This window comes from Colias philodice, chromosome 5, assembly GCF_061535455.1.
Source record: "Colias philodice isolate Cphi_HAF_F1 chromosome 5, ilColPhil1 Martin Lab GWU primary, whole genome shotgun sequence".
Lineage (NCBI taxonomy): Eukaryota > Metazoa > Arthropoda > Insecta > Lepidoptera > Pieridae > Colias > Colias philodice.
The window spans coordinates 10,077,576-10,100,245 of record NC_143090.1 but is presented as its reverse complement, the minus strand read 5'-3'; the positions used below and the strand labels follow the sequence as shown (position 1 = coordinate 10,100,245).

The 22,670-nt window shown below is 33.5% G+C and overlaps 2 protein-coding genes across 2 annotated transcripts in view; both read right to left on the bottom strand.

Annotated features, from left to right (window-relative positions):
* Window positions 1–22,670, bottom strand: part of LOC149488612 (cubilin) — a 78,336-nt gene that overhangs the window by 6,933 nt on the left and 48,733 nt on the right. The window contains exons 4-13 of the mRNA XM_089695113.1: window positions 17,002–17,073; window positions 13,122–13,296; window positions 11,906–11,932; window positions 10,850–11,061; window positions 10,003–10,210; window positions 9,207–9,415; window positions 8,448–8,583; window positions 8,171–8,269; window positions 7,525–7,736; window positions 6,791–7,019 (exon numbers count right to left, since the gene is read on the bottom strand). Of these exons, the coding sequence (XP_089551239.1) occupies window positions 6,791–7,019; window positions 7,525–7,736; window positions 8,171–8,269; window positions 8,448–8,583; window positions 9,207–9,415; window positions 10,003–10,210; window positions 10,850–11,061; window positions 11,906–11,932; window positions 13,122–13,296; window positions 17,002–17,073 (1,579 nt within the window). The remainder of the gene's footprint in view (window positions 1–6,790; window positions 7,020–7,524; window positions 7,737–8,170; window positions 8,270–8,447; window positions 8,584–9,206; window positions 9,416–10,002; window positions 10,211–10,849; window positions 11,062–11,905; window positions 11,933–13,121; window positions 13,297–17,001; window positions 17,074–22,670) is intronic.
* LOC149488613 (uncharacterized) lies at window positions 127–5,334 on the bottom strand. Its single transcript, XM_089695745.1, has one exon. It carries the CDS (start codon window positions 5,331–5,333, stop codon window positions 303–305), a length of 5,031 nt encoding a protein of 1,676 aa, XP_089551871.1. The 5' UTR covers window position 5,334; the 3' UTR covers window positions 127–302.

The following is a 22,670-nucleotide window of genomic DNA, read 5'->3' as shown; positions in this document are numbered from 1 at the left end:
TTGTAACAAGCCATAATCTCATATTTTGCATACCGTACATCTAATCGACGCAAGGTGCAAACTTAATGCGATCAGATTGCACAAATTTATTTTTGTATTCAGCTTTACTAGAACGATTTAATTAAAAAAAAAGTGTGTGCGTGTAACCTTTACGCGCGATTGAAGTAAAACTTCTTTGGCGTTGACGACATATATCACTGAAATGATTAAATATTAACTTAAATAAATAAATATTATATTATAATTTAATTATATTTATTATTCATGTGCTTTACAAAGATTATTTAAATGTTATATTAATATTATTCATTCGAAACAGGTAATTGAATGTCATCATAATTTCTTACGTACGAAATTATAGGTTTGTGGTAACTATAATGTGAAACATAAATTTTACTCTCTAAATTTGCTACTTTTCTTGAAAATACAGCATCTATCGTTGTACCGAAACGCGTTGTTGAATGAAGTCGAGAAGTATTCATAGATAAATCAAATTTTTCTTCTAAAAAATCAATTAACGGCTGAGATTCCTGAGAGCGAAAATTAACATTAAAATCTCCAGTTAGAATCATCGGTAATTCATGATAATTACTATTTAAAAGTCGAGAACCTTCAATTGTGAAGTGAAGTAATTGCTGATGAATAAATTTTATGATATTTGTCAGGCTAGTATTTGTAGAAATATAAATAACAACGATAATCACAGGTTGGTCATTCGTATTAACACATCGAACCAAGGCGATGTCACCAATTTGTGAAACCTCATCGGAAATTTGTGATAATATAGTTGGTGAAATATTTTGAATTGGTGTTACATTGTTCAGTGTATCTGTAGATGAATGATATACAGCTACTCCACCAGCAGTTGAGTTGGGTCGTTTGTATTGGGTAACGCAATAAAAATTTTCAATAAGAATTTGTTCGTCATTTTTCATCCAAGTTTCGGAAAATAACAGCAATGTGGACCTTTTTAATACTTTATCATTCAGATCAGAAACATGAGCACGTAAACTTTGGCAGTTGAAGGAAAATAGTGTAATGTTACTCTCATTTACAAGGTTATATAATTCATCCTGTTGTGTTATTAGGCGAGAATTTGAAAGTCTTTCAAATTCACACTGTAAATCAACTATTCCCCCTGGACGCTTTCTTCCATGATAAAATTTGTTGTCATCGGTGTTTGAGACAATGAACAATCCATTTATATCAGTTACTCGTGATAATGCTACATATAACAGCTGCTGACTGTGACTTTTATTGTATTCATAAACGATTTGATCAAAAGTACCACCTTGAGACTTATGTATTGTAAGCGCACAAGCAGATACTAATGGAAAGTGATTTCTCTTTGCAAATATTGTCTTATTTCTATTCATTGGTACAGATGACGATCTTCGTAAAATTGGGACTGCTGTTCTACTAATGTTTAGAGTTTGAATATGATGGGCAGCTTTTTTCCTAATTTTCTCTCCTATCTTACCAGGAAACTCAAGCCATAAGCGTATGATGTTATCACTGTCATCACGTTCAATATACACTAACTTTCCAACACAACCGTTGGCTAAGCCATCAGATACATCAATATTGGTTGTAATAATGTAAAATTTGTTAAGAACTAATATGATTTCATAAGGCGATCCTCCTGTATCAATAACTGACATTTTATGAAATTGTTGGCGTACATATGCTTCTTGTTCAACTGAATGACAACCTATATACATATCTGTTGCTATGGATACTACTTTGTCTTCAGCAATATTTAAAATAGATTGATTATAATCCGCAACATGTTTATTCTCTAAGAAAAGTCTTATTCCATGTGGACATAACTCAGCAGCCTCTTGTTTCGTAAAGAAACGTGATTCAATTAATTCAAGTTCATTTTCATTTAAAATTTCACCATTACCAATTTTCGTCAATATAGTTGAGAAAATTACGTCGTTTTGGCGCATGACTTGATCCAATTCATAAAAATGTAAACTACGCCATAGAGTAGGCCCAGCAAGCCCTCTTTTGAGTTGCTTATAAATTGGAGTTGCTCGTACTGGCGGTAGTTGTCGTAAATCACCGATGAAAAACATGTCTATTCCACCAAACCAAGTATTAATCCCAGTAATTTGTTTTAACCGGGAATCTATTTTTGATAACAGTTCTGCACCAATCATACTTATTTCATCAATGATGATAACTTTGACAAATTTAAAAAGACAATTGTATTGTTGAAGAACTTCCGAATGAAGTGGCATAAATGATCCAAGTGGAATTTTTAATGCTGTATGTATTGTTGTTCCGTTTATAGCTACAGCTGCTTTACCAGTAGATGCACAAGTAATGTAAGCATTACAATAATTATCAGTAGTAGAAAACCTATTATAAATATCCATCAATAACTTTATGACAAAAGTCTTTCCGCATCCTGCTGGTCCAGTGAAAAATATTTGAAGAGGATCTCTGTCAGCTGATAGAAGAATATGAATGACATGCATCAAAATTGCTTTCTGTTTATCATTAGCCATTCTCATGAGATTATAGAATTGTTCATTAGACATAATATTTTCTCTTTTTTTAACAATAGACCCTAATGCCTTGAGAGTAGCTAAAACAAGATCATCATTCATTTCTCCATTTTCCCGGTATAATTGCAAAAACGGATCTGCTTCAGGCATGCGTGTAACAACATCATTTTCATCAGCATCATCATGGTCGACTTCATCAACACGACACAATTGTTTGCATATTTCAATTGTCTTTTCAATGTCTAAAATAGATTCAAATATTTTTCTTTTATTCAAAATTATTTGTTCATTGTCATCGTAAATTTTAATGAATTTCATCTCAGCGAGAATATCATTTTCTTCGCTCCGAAATGGGAAATAAAGAGTGACCATTTCTCGTTTATATTCCGTAATATCATTGGTCATATCATAATTCCTGTACCTTATGATTCGAGAATTTTTTCGTTTATAATAATCCCCATTGGCTTTTTTAGTATAAGAAGCAACAAATTCTGCAAGGGAGGTAGCTTCTAAGTTATCTGGCCTCTTCTCATATTTATCAAAGAAATTTTCTTTCCAAATGTTAGTGTAGTCATCTTCAATTCCTAAATTTTCCAATTCTTGATAAGTTTTTCGAATACGCTGCCGCTCGATTGGCCAAACTGTTGGAATGTAAGCAATTTCAGCTGAGGCTTTTGACATTGGCTCTCTCAATAAAACCCAAGCAGCTTCTTGATTGGATATTTCAACAGTATTGAGTAAGTCGACGCTCATTTTTCTGGTAATTTCAACAATGTTAAATTCTGGATGTTCATTCATAATTGTGGTAATTTGTTGTTGGAGATTACTAATGCCTCTATTAGTCTTGTTGACATATTCAGCAACATAAGTAGCACACGAATATTCTTCAGTGATAAATTGGATATCCATGTTTGATTGTAATTTATTAAAAATAAATGGATTAAAATTGTTAATCCATTTTTGATTGAGGTCACGTTTTAAAAACACTCTTGGTCGATTAATTCCAGCTCTTAGCACGTTGCCATACATATCATCTGAAGTAATACCATTTTCTCTGTAAAATGTTTCAAAATCGGGATAGTCATTGTTTTCTAAGTTTACTTTTGTTCTTTTGTAGATAAGTTTATACTCATTAAATCCAGGTTCTGTCTTTTCCATAGGTGTTAATATTGTTGTTAAATGCGAAGGCATAAATGGATACTCAAATCGACATCTTTGAGCTGATCTGGATCCTGTGCTTTTATAGCAAGTGAAGGTATGCTTGTGTGTTTGGAGCTTTATTTTCCCAGATGCATCAACAGCTGAAACACTGATTAATTTATCTATCAGTGATATAGCTTTCTGCATATCGGCTCCTAATGGATCACTAGGCGCTTCAGCCAGCCACAACAGAATGTGTGCATGAGGACTTCCTCGATGTTGGAATTCTATTCTTTTAAAGTAATGTTCAACATAATGTTTACCAAAAGGATTCACTTTTTTCGATTGAAGTATTTTAATTAAGACATTTACCAATTTATTAAAATAAATTGCACATGTGACAGCATCGTCATTAACAAGTGTAGTTTTTTCGATAAAATTGAGTAGGTCAATGTCTTCTTCAGATATATATGCACCATTGTTCTTTAACTTATATAAAGTTTGTAGTAATGACCTCCAACCGATTTCATTAGCACTCATTGTTAAAAATATTGTAGGTTTTCCTAGCTGACGAATCATGGCGAAGAGGTCTTTTTTACGTTGAGACCAATACCAAGCAGAATTTGGGATGCATCGAAGGAAAGCCAAATTATTTTCTATACAGCCATTAATATAATCTTCTGACTCTATTTGTTGCCTTGTAATCTTAGTATTGTGTCCAATATGCTTAAAAGCAACTGTTAAGCTGTCTCGTACTCTTAATCGCAGGATTTTCATGGCCAGGTAAAGAAGGTGTGTAGGAGTGACTGCCCTGCGATCGGATCGTCTTATTTCACTCGTAGCCATCATAAAAGGAGTAACATGTAAGCCTTCTTTAAATTTTCGGAACTCACCAACGTATATTGCCGGGAAAGATAATTCTTCAGCATGCTCATCAAAAAGTAAACTGATTGGTACATTCCTTTCTCCTGGAGCAATACTTAAATATTTATCATCATTCCATAATAAAGTTTGCTGTTGCGCGATCAAAGATTCTTCAATAAGAATATCTTCACTGAGTTCGTTTCGTTCTATGTCATTAATAGCCGTATCTTCTCCAGTAAAAAAAGATTCGTCAATTTTTACATCGTAGGTCTGATATAAAGGGGTTGTAATCAAATGTTGGAGCCACGCTTTGAGATTTTTTTTATTTATCAAACCCTGAACAAAGCTAGACTTATGAATCATTTTTCTTTTTATGTGGACGTTAATGCAATGGTCGTCATCGATATGACGTGGTAACAATTTCACCATATTATTAACATCAACTGGGACATTTATTATCTGTCCAAAAATTCCAAATTGTCCATGAACATGACGCAACCTTCTGATCTGCATAAAACACAGTCGTGGTGAGATTAATCTTTCAGATACGATATCTAATTTTGGAAGATGATGTGGAATAGGTGGAAATGCAAACCCATTAAATTTGCACATAGTCGGAACTTTGCCTAAATTTAATGAATTCCGACAAGAATTGCATGTCACTTGACCATTAAAATCAATATTTGGAAGATTAACCTGAAGTACGTGTTCTTGATTTTCACTTAACATTTTCAAATCACTTTGGAACCAAAGACGATCACAAACAAAACACGCAAAGCCGAAACTGTCATCTAGAAATTGTTTTTTAAACATTTTTCGGGCCTTTTCATGCAAATGAAACTCTCGATAAGGAATATTCACGATTTCTTGCGAAGGATCAGTTCTTGCTTCGGTAATAAGTGATGCTGGCACATTTACTGCTGAATCTGAATTCCGCGTTTGGTGTAATCTTGTTGCTCCATGTAAATTTGGAGCTAAAGTCTCTGCACCTAAAAATATTACAAAGTATAATAAAATTATTCTTAAATTATTTTAACCGATAATAAAAAGTAAATTGACATTAAAAATACATACTTGTCGCCGCGGTGTTTTCAGTATTACGTAAATCATGATTTTGTATAATAGACTCGCTGTTTCGAGATTCACTAGATTGTTGACTAGGATTTAATAAATCCATTTCCTTAAGTTTCTTTCTGTGATACCACAATTTTGATCTTTCCGCTCCTGTAAGAGCCCTTTGACCTGTTAAGTAAATAATTATTATTTTTGATAATTATTCTTAAAAAGTTAAAATTAATGTATGTACAAGAAAAATTAATGTATGTCATTAAATATATATATATATATATATATATATATATATATATATACATTGGTTTATGATTCATTACATTATTGATAATTGAAGCTGTTACCGACTTAACACTTACGTATTGCTGGAGAGCTAGAAGCATTATTAGAACCGTTTGCTGTTTTTTTTCCTCGCAAACGCTGACGATATAATCTCATCTTTTCAGCAGCTTTAGCATTTTCTTTACCTAAAATAAAAAATTTATCTTATAATAACATTATCTTAATAAATGAAATTTAATATATTTTATTTGATTATTGAAAAATGAACACTTACGTTTTTTACAGATCAAGTTATTATCAGGTACTTGATTTTTTCTTTTATTATTATTTATTGATGAAAGAATAACATGTTCCTGGGACTCTGCCATTTCATTTAATATTCACTATTTCATTTTATATTCTATTTAAAATTCATTAATATAACTAGATAGATCAATATAATTAGATCAGCACATGTCAATATAACCTTGTTATTGAATATTATAAAATGTCGCAATTGTCAGAAAATTTATTTTTAATTTACTTATTTTAAAAGTAATAAATAAACAAGTACTTATATTTAGAGATTTTCAAAAAATTTTGCAATTTAAAATAATGTTTTTAAAACTGTTGAATTTTTCATTCACTTTGCTATTCACAATTGATCCGTTTGAAAATTTGAAAATAAATAATCCTAATTGATTATGATATTTGCCACTAGCTGGCGTATAAGTCAAGAAGCGTGTAGTATATGACATATACTTACAACCAATCAGAATTATTATTTTTAAATGGCGGAAACTACACAGCGTTACTTCCGTCAGAAAAAAAATCTGAGTTACTCCCTAGTCGCGCCTAAAGAAGTTTTACTTCAAAAGATATCAAGAAATATTCACGATAAAAAATTATAAAAATACTCATATTTCTCAGAATCTCACCCATACAATCCAGCGGTCGCGTTCCACGCATCAGCCCTCACTTTAAAATGGTCGAACACCACAGTGACCTGTTCATTGGGGGTCGCTACGAGCGTATACGTGCAGTTGGTGTGCGAGGGGTAGTTGGAGGGGTAGCGCGGGGAGTTGAACTCGCCCCGCTTCTTGGCTTCTGAGCGGTAGGTGAACGCGCATTCACCGCCTGGTGCTGCTGTGCCGGGGACTCGGTATTCTGGAAGGTAATTGTGGTATTGGTATAATTGTCTAAAAATGTTGCGTATACAGATGATAATAATGATGATGGTAATGGTTAGTTTGGCTAAGTATTATGAAGTAGGTAGTAAACAGAATTTATACGTAGCCTTAACCTATTGAGCCCCGAACGGCTCGATCGGTCCACGACACAATAGATTTTCTATTAATGGTTAGTTTGGCTAAGTATTATGAAGTAGGTAGTAAACAGAATTTATACGTAGCCTTAATAAGTTCAGTAGTGATCAGAACAGTAATTTGATTAAATGTTTTTTGTTTAATTTGTACCCACAAATTTACCTTTGTATTCAATTTCATAATTAAAAAAATCTTTCTAAAGCTATTTTTCCAATTGGAAAGACATTATAGCGATAATACTTCAAAAAATATCGGAGCTTCGAACGGTTAGACGAGCTGACTAGTCGCTTTTCATTGAATAGCAACGGTTAAATTGCCATCCAATTTGAAGACAATTATATGCTCACCAGTCTCAAATGTGTACTTTGCTTTGAACCCCCTGCCCTGCAGTTCACCAGAACTGAACACGAGCACAAGGCGCGGTCCATCAGACATCAGTGGTGGCGGGAAGGGCGGAGCACCTTCACCGTCACCACACAGTTCCGCGTCGTGTTTGTCGTACGAGTCTGTTGCTTCTTGCCCGCGGAGGTATACCTTGAGGTACCCGTCGGGGCATGTACTGGAATATGTGTTCAGTTATTTAGGGTACTCATGTTTCAGAATTGTTGGGTATAAATGTCACAGTGCTGCTTGGGACATGTTGTGGAAAATATGTTGGGTACAAATGTTATGGAATTGTTTCAAACATTTTACGGTATATAAACGTTGCAGACTGCACTTACGCTTTTAACTAGTTTTTTTTTTTGTATTAATGAAATATTAATCAGATCAGAATGCTATTTAGGTATTTACTATTTAGTTAAGTAAAGTGTAAAAGAAGGCAATTGTTTTCTCACATTATGTTGTACTAAAGATGTATCAATTTATTGTAATCATTGTATTCTATCATAGTTACTGTTAAGTATACATAATTTAATTAATAACTTGAAAATAACTAATTGAGTTTTATTTCTTCAAAGGAAAAAGTCTCAATAATAATAATTAATAACTCACTCTGGCTTCGGGTTATCGCCTTTTGGTATAGAAAAATTTTGGAACTCGAGCCGCACTCGTTCCAAATTTTGGGAATCTTGCATACCGTATATAAAATATCTGAAATAAATAAATGCTAAATAACATTATGTTTAAAAATAGATTTAAATAATTTGAAAAGTTTACATAACTACACTTTTACACTATTCTAAAATATGTTCAAGAAAAACTTTTCAATGAAACTGGTTTTATTATGACGATGATAATGATAAAATTTAAAAAAAGTGTACTGACTCACCTACAAACAACTTTTTGTATATAAGGGAATGGATAATTTGGATGGTACACGAATCCTGACGATTCCTTTTTACTAAGAATTTTCTGATCACACTCTGAGCCTCTAATATGCTCAGCGTCATGTTTACTTATAAAATCTGAAACAAAGAACAAAGTGAATCAATTTAAAAATAGTCGATGTAGAGTAAAACTTCTACCCATAATAGACATATATTTTTCATATTAAGAATAAATTTGGATAAACATACTACCTATTTTTCCAGTAATAGGGATCTGATCAGTACCCACAGTTCCATAGACAACTTACCTAATTTAACAAAACTCTTGGAGAACTCAAATATTCCTTTAAAGCCTCTATTCTGTGTGTTAGCCGCTCTAGGCAGCGTGAAGAACGTAACGAGTAACCGTTCGTCACTGGAGTACAGTACGAAGTTACGATCTGTACCCAAAGTCCTCTTACCTAATTTAACAAAACTCTCGGAGAACTCAAATACTCCGTAAAAGCCTCTATTATATGTGTTAGCGGCTCTGGGCAGCGTGAAGAACGTGACGAGTAACCGTTCGTCACTGGAGTACAGCACGAAGTTACGATTTGTACCCAAAGTCCTCTTACCTAATTTAACAAAACTCTCGGAGAACTCAAATACTCCGTAAAAGCCTCTATTATATGTGTTAGCGGCTGCAGCGTAAAGAACGTAACGAGTAACCGTTCGTCACTGGAGTACAGCACGAAGTTACGATCTGTACCCACACTACTTACCTAATTTAACAAAACTCTCGGAGAACTCAAATATTCCTTTAAAGCCTCTATTCTGCGTGTTAGCGGCTCTGGGCAGCGTGAAGAACGTGACGAGTAACCGCTCGTCGCTGGAGTACAGCACGAGATTGCGCTGCTGGCCGCAGTACGTGCCGATGATCGCGGACGTGTTGTCGGGCCCGTCGTACACGCGCACCCAGTCGAACGGGCAACTGAAACATAGCATATGTTTCAGTTTCCCTTTGTAATCTTCTTATTATATAATATAAATCTTGTGTTAATGTTTGTCCTCAATGGACTCCTAAACCACTTAACCGATTATAATAAAATTCGCACACCATGTGCAGTTCTATCCAACTTGAGAGATAGGATAGTTTAAACATGTAGGTACCACGGGTGAAGCCGGGGCGGACCGCTAGTATTATTATAGTGGGAGGTGTACATAGGTTATGTTATAGATGCCCGTATTTATTGGGAGATTAATGTAATGGCAGCCGGGAGGTTAACACATCTACCGTTGGCATGTAACTAATTGAAAGAAGAAATCATTGATAAATTACAATCTGAATAAATTATTTAGCAATCAATTTTTTCAATTTTTAATTTGCAAAATCGAGAAGATTGAGATGACGAATTATGGTGCTATTTTTCAAAAATTTGAAAATTGAAATTTTTCAAGGAAGTGACGTGTTAAATTTGCTTCATTGCTAATGTTAATATAATTTCATGCTATAATTTCAGAAATGAAGTAAGGCAATATTATTGTAGCTAAAATGCCATTAATAAACAATAAACTAACTGTGGCCCGCCGAAAAACAGATCGAAGTCGCGGAACTCGAGTCGTATCCGCTGGCCGGGCTGGCCCACGAACTGGTAGTTGCAGGTGATGTCCTTCGGGTAGATCCCCGGGTACGTGGGCGAAAGGAGCAGCCCCGTTTTGCGCTTGCTCGCTTCGATCACGAAGGAGCATAGCGTGTTGGGTATAGGCGTGCCCACTTCGAATTCCGCTGGAATTTTTTGTGATATTTACTTATGGTTATTGCAGTGGGAACAAATAGGCAGATGATGATGATGATGATGATTTATAAGATTCCCATCACAGTAGAGGGTTGGGTTCCCTATGTGTAGGGGTACCTAACTTAAATGTATAATATAACGTATATTGATGAGCTTATTTGTTATTATTCTATAACTGTTATTATTCTAAATCTGCTATTGGGCACACGTGTACTATGTTTAACAATTCTAGTCATGTTCAAAAATAGGGATAGTTTCAAGATACGAATAAATAAAACAGAACAATTTGTAAATAGAACTGGGCTTACAGAGAAATGAATCTTAAATGGCGTCAGACCATGTAGGAGAGAAATAGAATTCGATCGATCATGTCTACTAGGCAAGTATGAAATGTGTTTTCGCACTGTTACCAAAATAATTTGTATAAATGTTTTTTCACAATTTCTTACATACTAAAGTGTGGTCCGTGAAAAATCCATAAGATTCCAATCATGATTTTGATAATGAATAAGATTACAAGTCTGACTATGACTATGATTATGATTCTGACTATGTTTCCAAAAACGATTAAAATGACGGTTACGATTACGTTACTACGCTTATAATTCTGATTATATTAAACCACTTACACGCATTGATAAACCGATAAGTGCCGTAGAAGAGCGTTGGCGGCGTGTACGTGTGGTCCGTGAAGAAGGCGAGCGCGACCGCCCGGTGCAGGGACACGCGCGCGCGCGGCGGGATCGGCCCGCAGTACCGCCCGCCGAACGCCGAGTTGACCAGCTCGCCCGTCTCCAGGGACGCCATCTCGGAGTATATGTCCATGTACTCGTGCATGCATCTGTGTAATATTGGAGCTTATTGTAGGACATGTACTCGTGCATGCATCTGTGTGATATTGGAGCTTATTATAGGACATGTAGTCGTGCATGCATCTGTGTGATATTGGAGCTTACTGTAGGACATGTAGTCGTGCATGCATCTGTGTGATATTGGAGCTTATTGTAGGACATGTACTTGGGCATGCATCTGTGTGATATTGGAGCTTATTGTAGGACATGTAGTCGTGCATGCATCTGTGTGATATTGGAGCTTATTGTAGGACATGCAGTCGTGCATGCATCTGTGTGATATTGGAGCTGATTGTAGGACATGTAGGTACTTGTGCGTGCATCTGTGTAATATTGAAGCTGTTGTAAGAGATGTACTTGGGCAATTGTTGCGTTGCATATTTGCACAAATTTGGAGGAGCTTGGTATTTAAAAATGTGATGTTCAGAAATATGCATTCTTCATATACTTATGCAGTATGATCAAGCCAATATCTTATCAACAGCTATAAGGTACATTTTATTAATAAAAAAATAAAAATATTAATTGTGCATTATTCGTACCAAATATGCTATAGTTTCAGAAATGAAGTAATGCATTATTACAGAGATAAATTGTATCTATATTGCAGCTAACTTAATAATGGAATTCTTCGATCAAAGTTTGTATATTAATGGTCACAAACAAACACCAAAGACAGGAAATAGTAGATCAATACAAAATCAACTACAAAATAGGTCAAGGTTGTTAGAAGTAATAGATATCCTCCTATCCCTCTATATGGGTTTCGCGGAATGTAAACATATTTGCCTTCTTATTTTGACAATATAAGGAAAAGATGGTGTAGGTACTTACGCTGGAAGCTCTCCCAATGCTGATCCACTGAAACAAAATAAAAACATTAGTATACACATTTTAGCATTTTTTTTAAAAAACACCCTTTTAGCTGAAAACATTGTAATATGCAAGAATACTGTAAATGTCCTTTTTGGCTATTTGACCTATTTGATATTATAAACAAAGTTTAATCATTTCCATTCAAATCAATGAAGAAAACTTTGATTCAATAGAAACATGATGACATTGTTGGAATATTTACTGATAGAATCACATAAGAATATTTGGGACACAAATATAGGTTCAATAAAAGAGAGTAGATTGCAGGATATAGGGAAGTTAAGCGGATTTGGATCTCAGGCGTTCCCATTCGAAGGTTGCTCCATTTGTTTAAAATCCGTTAGCTTTGGAGCGCTACGAGTATGTGGATATTTTTGTACCCAATGCAATTATTTTAAGTAAGTCTTGGCTTTATAAAAATTATTGCAAAAAATATTATTCATCATGTTCTTTTTGATTGTGAATTAGTGCTATAGAAAATCCTCACAGACATTAATTTTCATAAGGTTATTAATTAAGATAAGGTTCTTATTTTTTTCTAATTAGCTTTTTCATGCTTGATTACATGATATCGTTATTCATACTTTTCATACTTCAATTTTTCTAATAATCGAGATAATTGAAAACACGTTAAAACCAGACACAGTTTTCTATTTATAATCCCTGTATTTATTACAATGTCAGGGAAGAATATAACTAGTACGGAAGTTAGGGTCGCTTTATGAAAGTTGCAACCTGTCATTTTGTTATTATGAACCAGTTGACCTTTTGCAACATTGTTCATTGCTTCACGACTAACGCTTACGTTGCGTTGTGGCAATGAAGAAAAGCTACGAACATTATATTTATTTGGTGTTACATATCGCAACATACTGACCTTTATTAATAGAAAAAATATAACTCATAATCTTAAAACTGTTTAATATTTGGTTTATATCATATAAACGCTTTTTATAAATGATAAAATTTTAAAGAATAGAAAAAAAAGATCACGAGGCGGGATGCGAACCCGTGTCTCTTTGCCTTACCAGATCAACGCCTTGCATCTCGGATCAAATTTCTTCTACTCTTTCGTTGTTATCGTTGCCCCAGTAAGGCAAAAAGACGCGGCTACGAATCCAGCTACGGATTTTTTTAATCTTCAATTTTTTTATGGAAGGGTATCAAGACTCACTCTGGCGGCTTGCCCCTCAAGTCGAAGGTGCGGAACTCGACGAGCACGCGCTGCCCCGGCGCCGCGAGGAACGAGTACAGGCACTGCCGGCTCTGGTTGTACGGGTTCAGCAGCTCCGGCGCGCTGAACGTGCCGTTGCTGGTGCCGCCGCGGCTCACGAACGTGCGGTCGCACTCTGGAACAAACAAGGCGTAGTGTGTACAAGGAAAATTGTACTAGAAGCAGTTGTGCAACAAATATGACCTTGCCTTATAGCTTACAAGGCAATGCCTTTGTGTCGTATGCTAATGATCATTGGCAGATGATCGAATAGACAAATAATGTTATGATACAGACAGACTATTCCGTAGCACGAAGATATTGTTTAACATTGTAAAGAATTTGTTGCTATTCTTCAAAATAAAAATATTTATCATTTGACTAAATGCTTTTTATTGATCGATCTGCCGCTTAATAACTTTAAATATACTTACCGAGATCTAGATGAAATATGTTTCTAAGAATGAATTAAACTGAAGGAAGAAAATTTAAGGTTAAACACTATTTAAATTACTCTTTTAATAACCTGAATATTCCTACAAAATTTTCTATAATAGTCTTTTACAAGGTCAATTTATTTAAGTGATAACAGACTTAAAATAGTCCTTTTGTTATCAACGGTTAAGTAGAACTGCTTGAAGCTTGAAATGTAAGGGAATTTACTTATAAATGGGCGGTAAAGTCTACAATCATTTTCCCGATAAGATAATATCATTAAAAAATTACGATCAGACGGTTATCTTGACCAATCTGGATCTCACCCAAAACTTTTTCTTTTCATTCAATAAAATACTTTCGACGCTTGAAAAGATCCTTTGTTTAAGGGCTCAGATTATGCAAACCTTTTGTAATCGCATTAGCCTATTATCTGCCATCTTTCATCTTCCCCTTTTAAATATTTATTTAATTGTCGTCTTAATTTTTCCACTCTAGAAATAACGTCAGCTGGAGCATTGTTTGGAGTTATTTTTAAGTTCTTTATTTCGCGAGTGCTCACATATCATACAAAAGATTATACAAATTAAGAAATAACAACTTTGATTTATTATTAACTATATAGGAACTTCCCGAATAATAATTTTGAATTAGTTAAACAAAGTCAAACATAAATTCGGAATGAAACCTCAAAACATTAGTTACAAAGTCCTCGAACCCAAATGCTGAATGAGCAAAATTAAAATACATACGAAATGAATAATAAACCGTGGCCCGGATTACAGCGTTACGTAAAAAATGTATGCATATTACCACACCGCAAATCCCCACAAACAAGTGGAAAGCAGGCCTTTTGTTTTACGCTTTTACAAAACTAAGATAAAACCAACTGAGCGACCAACTCAGAAGCGAAACGCTTATTTTTGATTCAGTTTAATATTCATTTATTTCAATTTGCGGTGGAATTTTTTAAACGCGCTCCAGTCGAGTGTTTCAAAATGAAAACGAGAATAATGCAGCTGAATAAAAAATATTTTAGCGACACTACTGTTGATGACTTTTATGGACACCTCTATGAACTGAACCCTCGACTATGAGTAGGCTATTTTTACATAATTTCGTAAAATTGAAACATATTTTGCTGTTATTTTGAATAATATCTAAATGTTTGTGTAGTGAAAAAATTTTGTGCTTGTAAAACATTCGACTATTACTTAGAAATCTTCAGGAAAGTTCGATGATTTCCACATCGAAATTTCTTCCCGGAAATATATGACAGCGCCGTTAGGTAGTCGAAAATAAATTGAGCCTTGTGACCTGTAAAGCACATGTCAATTTATGGAAATCACATGACATGAGCAAACCTTTTTGAGCTTGTTTTCAGTTCGTTTGCTTTGTAGTTTACATGAGAAAGATTGCTTGTTGCAGATGAAATCTGCATGGGATGTGTTCTTTGAGGCTGGCTTTGTACTGTGTGGCAATTTTTGCATTTGGCAACAGTGAAAAGCGAATGTCTTATCTGCGCACATTTCGTGTTCTACAAGATATTATGTCGGGACTCGGGAGATTGGAAAATAGCGTTAAATGTATTTCAGAATAACCTGTAGGACATTTTAGAGATTGTCTGTAAACACATATAGTTGTACCTTTCTGTATAAGTTACTCTTAAAATAAATCTTATATATAAAATTCTCGTGTCACAATGTTAGTCTGCATACTCCTCCGAAACGGGTGGACCGATTCTCATGAAATTTTCTGTGCATATCGGGTAAGTCTGAGAATCGGCCAACATCTATTTTTCATATGTACCACGGGCGAAGCCGGGGCGGACCGCTAGTAATATATAAATGCTCTTCTGTGTGCTGTTCTCTTTAAACATTTCTTTATTTTCGTTAATCACTTTACTTATTGTATGAAATTTTACATGTTATTGTTAATTGTTATGAACGAAATTTAGACGAAGTCTCTATCACACTACACAAACGGCAAACCATCAATTATTATTAATATATTTTCGAAATCAGCCTCTCACCCCACATAATACCTATCTCCGGTACTGACTTGGCAAGTAAATCTGCAAAAGTTCACTCGACTGTCTATCGAGGAAGGGTTACCATCTTGAATGAATGATCTATCGCTTCCTCTCGCAAATAGGTATAAGGGCAAAACAATGTCACCCCACCCACCTTCCCGTTAGCACCCTATTAAAACTTTTTCCCTGCAACCTCGATTAAGAACTTCATTATGACGGATTTATGCAATATAAGTATATTTTTTCCACAAAAATACCTTGTATTTAACCGGCAACTTGTTAAGAGGAAAGTTTGAGCGAGCAAGCAACTTGGTGGAATGTTTTTTTTTTTTGCCCGTAACGAAGTTTTAATACTTTCATAATTACAAAATTGCTGATCTCTAAATTTTTCATTGTTCAAATTGGAGTTAAATTCGTAAGCTGTTATAATTATGTATTACTGATATTATGGTTCACTTATAAGTTATAATATGATAATGGTTATAAATGTGTTTGGCGAATTATTTACTAATTTATTATATTAAGGTAACATACTAATTTATTATATTAAGGTTACATATTATGTCTAAGTTAGCATTGAGTGCGTATATTGCAATAATAGTAAAAAAATAAGGACTTGGTACACACCTAAAGCTCTAATGGGTACAGCCTTCAACATCAATATACAGGTAGTTTATTTGCAAAATTTGTAAGTGCTAACACAACAAGGCTACTTCAACCACTCTCTACAGTGCAGCGCGTAATGTATGTACCTAAGTACTGTATAGTATATGTGCTTCTAAAACTTATTCAATAACTGCCATAATAAGATCACTTATAAATCTTGCTGAAGTTAAAACAAACTTTACACTGTGACGTAACGGCCTTATTAAGTTGCTATCAAGTTTCGAATTTATAGCAGAGTTTTAACTGGATAGTGTCCGAGTTTCTTAATTGTCTGCTCTTTTTGAAGTCGTTGTGTAATCGGTAATATTTATTGAACACAATTTTCAAGGAAAAACCAATATTTTTCTCAAAATTCTCATCAGTTTTTCATTCATAGCCTTATACTTAAAAGCTTTCTGATGCATCATTAAAAATAATTGAATTATTATATATAAGTAGTTACCTGATGTTTATCACGTTGAGTAAAAACAAATTTAGAAAAAAATAACATTCAATTTCTTCTGATTTAGAACCAAAATCTTTATTAAAGCTTCAAAATGTATTTCATAATCGAAGCGAAGTTCTTCCATAAAGATAAGTAGGTAATTACGCACAACCATCAAATCTTAAGAAAATCCAACGCAGTTCCTTCACAAATTTGTTATAAATACCCATCGTAAAGGTCAGATGATCTTATTATAGCGTTTAATAAATAGAATAGAAACGTACTTGGAAATTTTGTAGGCGTGGGTTCGGCAAGCGGCGCCACACTTGAGATCTCGGAGGTCTCTCCCGCGCGCACTGCACAGAAACAACCATTAGGTATTTAAACTGTACCCCGATTAAACTATTATAAGTGTTATTCATCTCTTACTGTATATTGTAAGAGCTTGTAAGATTGTTTTTACAAGGTTTATGGCCTTTGTTTCTAATACTAAATGAATTATAAGCTCGCCGCTTTTCGAACCTATTTGTTGAAAATATTATTTATTTATTTTTTATTTTATTTATTTATTTATTTGTATCAGGCAGCATTGCCCATATATTGTTAGTAGTACTTATTCTAGTGTTAGTAAAACTACATATACTTATTTTTAGATTTAAGAGTTACAAGCCATTTTTTGTTGATAAAATTATGTACATTATTGAGAACTTTTAAAATACTATTATCATTTTTATTAATTCTATCCCTAATTGAAAAAATTTTTTTCCTTATTATAGCATAAAAATCATCTACTCTGTATAATACAAACATATGAGATGCACTACAAAAACGTGGCAATCCCATGAACATCCTGAATGCATTATTATATTGTACTCTAAATGTGTTCATTGTTTTTCGTGTATGCTTCACCCATAAGCTACTTGTATAAAATGACTGACAGTAGGTTGTGAACAATAGCTTTTTGACATTCCTACTACATTTTTTAAATCTTCTTATTATCATGTTTGCCCTAACTGATAGATTTCTTCTCTCCCTCTCTATATCCTCGTCATCACTCAGAGTGCTGGTAACGAAATGCCCCAAATATTTAAATTTATTTACATTAACCAACTCTGTTTCATTAAGATATATCGGAGGGACGTTGTCAGGACCTCGCCCCGACCGAAACACTAAAACATTGCTTTTTTTTTCATTATAAAGTAACCCATGTTCACTTGCATATTTCTGACAGATTCCCACCAACACCCTGAGTCCTCTGATTGAGGGACTGAGGAGAACCATGTCATCTGCATAGCTCAGGTTATTAATGTTAAATCCTCCTATATGACATCCGACATGAGTCGCACTCAGTTCCTCAATCAGGTCATTAATGTACAAATTAAACAACAAAGGAGAGGTTAAACCACCCTGTCTTACTCCACAATTTAGAACGTAGGTATCTGAGAGTGAATTTTGCCATTTTACTACATTCTGTTGATTTTGATACCAAAACCTCAAAATGCGAATAATGCTATCTGACACACCAGACCTTTGCAACTTGCCCCATAATTTATCATACACCACACGGTCAAACGCTTTACTTAAATCGAGAAAGCATGCATAAACTGATGTTTTTCTTTCTGTGTAATAAGCAATACAATTTTTTAAAGAAAATATAGCCAAATCAGTAGAAACATTAGGCCTAAATCCAAACTGTCTATCATTAAGTTTTATTTTATTCTCTAAAGATGGTAGCAAAATCTTTTCAAATACTTTTGAGAATACAGTTGCTAAAGATACTGGTCTATAATTATTAACATCTGAATGATCACCCATTTTGTTTTTGATTATAGGGACAACTGTTGTCCTCATAAATTCCAATGGCAATACGTTATGTTTTATAAAATAATTAAACAAAGTAGTTAATACTGTGATCAGAGAGGGTCCTGCATACATTAAATGTTCAATATTTAACTTATCATGGCCAGAGGATTTACCTCTCTTAACATTTCTAAATGACCTTACTACATCAACATTATAATATGTCGTGTAATATTGATTTGATATACATATTAAAATTCTCTAAAGGTTCATTCATTATCTACTCATGATACAAACAGAATTTTGATTCTTTTTTTTCCCCAATATTGTGACTTAAAATACTCAAATCACAATTTAATTGTAGATAATACAAACGTTTCTTTGAAAATGTAGATAGATACCAAATTAAGACTCAAAATGTTATATTATATTACATATATGCAGTATGTATCTATCGTATTAAATTCACGTAGTTTTATAAAAGTTTCAGGAAGATTAAACACAGGTTCGCGCGTCAAAACTTTCCCCGTGTAGAATATTAATTTATAAAAGTTAGTTAATTTTTGATAGTGAGAAAACGCTACACACATACAAGTCTAATAATACTTTTATGTAGGTATAGTGTACAATAGTTTTGTTTTAGTTCTGTAATTTATATCCGAGTGCAATGATAGCTACAACAAATAACAAAAGTTAATGTAAAGTTGTTTCTAGATATTATATTTTTATGTAGATACCTAGTTCTAAAATGTTTATCACGTTGCATATTGCAACTTATCATATTAGGTACCCTAGATACCATTATCTATATGTATATTTTACACAGTGTGTGTTAAACTGACTTTTTTTACTTTTTTTAATTTTCTAGGATATTTTTTCGTAAATACGTATTTTTTCGCTCTTACAAATATTTATACAAAAATTGTTTAATATCTTGAACGAAGGAAGGAAGGAAAAAATAATACTAATTACTTAAACAAACAATAAGTATAAAGTAAGTTAGTTTAAGCCAAGAAGTTCCTTATTTGAATTCCAATAATAAATATAGAAAGACAGTCACAATAAAACAGGAAAAAATAAATTGGAAAATGGATAGAAAGGGAAATACATTACATATTTAAAGCACAAATAGACAGATATAGTTTAGTTATAACAAAGTTTCACTTCACCTGACTGTTCGAAGTGGGTCGTTCGACTTCGCCAACTGCTAGCTTTTACTTTTTGTGTCTAGCAAATTTTATATCTACTTATATATAAAAATGAATCGCAAAATGTGTTGGTAAGCGCATAACTCGAGAACGGCTGAACCGATTTCGATAATTATTGCACGCCTCATAAGCGAAGCGTTGAGGTGGGTACTACTGTCACTTCGCGCAAAACATCTGATTTTTCAAACTTAAAATGTCTTTATGTATCATACATTGCACTTGTAAGATAATACATACACACACATATTAAGGAAAAACACTATTTTTAACGTTCATGATATTTTTGATGTCATTTTTGTTATTTAAACTAGTTAAAAAACAGTTTAAAAAAGTTCTGTCTTGGACGTCCGTGTGTCTGTATGTGCGGATCCTTTTTCTTGTTAACACGATAGCGACCGAAATACTTTACTAATCGAGTCTTTTTTTTTCTCTTACGCTTGAGTATGCTCAGGAATAGAACCCTTTCATTTTTCAGGGTCTGATTCGATGTGGTTTAATTGTTATTAAATAAACAAAAATAATAATTAATAAATATTTATTAAAAAAAAATTATGAGGCGTGCACTTTTGGATTTTCCAAATTATTTTTTTATTATATTCCTTGAAGTACGAGGATGGTTCTTATGTAGAGAAAACGTAAACATGTACCACGGGCGAAGCCGGGGCGGACCGCTAGTACTAAATGTTTATAAAATATTATAGGTAGATACTATATCTTGCTATTGATAGAAGTGATTAACCTGCACTAATTAATTATAATTTTTAGGAATATTATTTTTAATCGAAAGAGAATAAGATTTTATTTCAAACATTTCATATTCTTTGCTATGAATTTGGCTTTTTGCAGTGATGTACATGTACCTACCTAATTAATTATTAACATATTATGCTGTATACAATTAATTTTAATTATTAGGAAAAAATATAAAAATTGACCAAATCGCCAAAAAAAAAACAACAATTGAAATAAGTAAGGCAGAAATCACTGAGAAATGAAAATCTTTCGCACAACATTGAAAACGAGGAAAGGTGTAATCAGAATCCAAAGTATTTCCTTTGTTGTGAGCTCATTCAGACCCCATGAACGGGTCCCAAGCCTTCGTATAAAATACGGAACGTAGCAATAAGACTTTAATACAAAATGAGTGCGGAATTGTTTTCACAACAAAATATATGAATGAAAATTTCTTTCCACCGTCCCTGAGGTATATTACGCTACAATATTATAGAAACTTCATTGTGATCCCGTGGATTTATTAAAACAGCGAGGAAATACGAGCATTATTTTTTTTATTCGCACATTTTCATTGTTTCTCCAACAATAGTTAGTTTGCATATCGAATTGTTCAATCGTTTATGAAAATTCTAGAAATGAAAATACAAAACGGACCTGTCGATGTTTTACACTCAATGAATAATCTGAGCATGGAGCTGAGGTTTTTATAATGTTCTTTTAAATATTGTAAAAAATTCGTTCTAAATAGTATTCAAAATAAATACCTGGTAGCACATATATAATACCACTAGGGACGCGCATACCTACACAATTAATTTTATTCACTCGATGATTGTTTGAATCTGGTCACTGGAGACCTCACCTCACGCTTTATTTATTTCATTGTTCGTACAAAAAGTACAAGGGATACCTAGAACTTAAAACATAATCTAAAATTTAATTTATTCATCGTAACAAAACTGTTTTTGATTTAAAATGCGTTTGACTGAGTACTAGTAAGTAGAGTACCAAAAAGATTTCGATTAAAAAAAAAATGTCAATACATTCACAAAGTGAACCTAAAAAGCTTTGTTTCAACGAATACAGTGCGAAATGTTTCGCGCCAAAACAACATGGCCGACGGACGTTCAGCCATCTTGATTGTGCACCGGATATTGGAGGTGCGCTCGTGTGATTGCACCGATATTGCCTGTACTTGTTTATCGATATCCAGCCTGTTACCAAGGAACTTGTTAACGGAGGAATATTTCAGAATATCTAGTAAGGTAGTTTTATAACGAATAGTTTTGCTGGTTATAACGGAGACTAATAATCTGACTCAAAAGTAAAGCTGTAAATATTATTTATTTGTTTAATCATCACGTTATTTATTTAATGTACTAATGCATTTTTTTCAACAAAGAACTTTAGGGGACAATTTGTCCCGCGAAGAAATAAGATACCTACTTAACCAAAGGTATTTTAAAGAAAAAGTTTAACCTTTGTTAGATTTGAACATTGTAAATCCAGATTCAATTCGAACAACATTATTAAAAACAAAACAACATCAATACGATACAAATATATTCCCCTTTACAAAGCAACCACATCGGTAACGAGTGTAGAAAATTCTATAGAAACAAGCTAAAAAGTCTGAAAAGAGTTTGCACTGCAGCATGCGAGCTTCGTAATTATAATTTCCCTCAGACGGTCTCTCGAGCCAATGAACAGGTAATTCGTTTGATACGCGCTGTTATTGGCAAATATTTGCATTTGTATTGCTGCACATGGTATTCATGATTTGATGTATTGCGTCTATAAATAGTGTTATTTTATAGTTTGTGGATATGTTGGTACGACGAATACGAATGATAACAAAATATATTAAAATCTGACAAGAGAAATGATAGTTAATTAAACTATTTGGAGCTTTCAGTTACAACGATATAGTTGAGATCCGGACATCCTCATAATACCTGGAGCAAACCTGGAGGCACATTATATACATAACATAGTTAAACAGGTTTCATTACGACTACATAGATATGATACATTATACATATGATACCTGAACCTACCATACCTAAAACGACACTTCCGTTAGTAAACTAATAAAAAAGGCAGCATAATATTATGATAGGTTGATATGACATAGAAATGCTACGAATGCTACGAAAAAATTAATAAAGACCAAATAAATGTAGATTATAAAATTAAAAATGAAAATGAAA

What these genes read in the sequence shown, in the direction of transcription:
- LOC149488613 (XM_089695745.1), bottom strand. Translation starts at nt 5,333, where the DNA reads ATGTTTAAAAAACAATTTCTAGATGACAGTTTCGGCTTTGCGTGTTTT.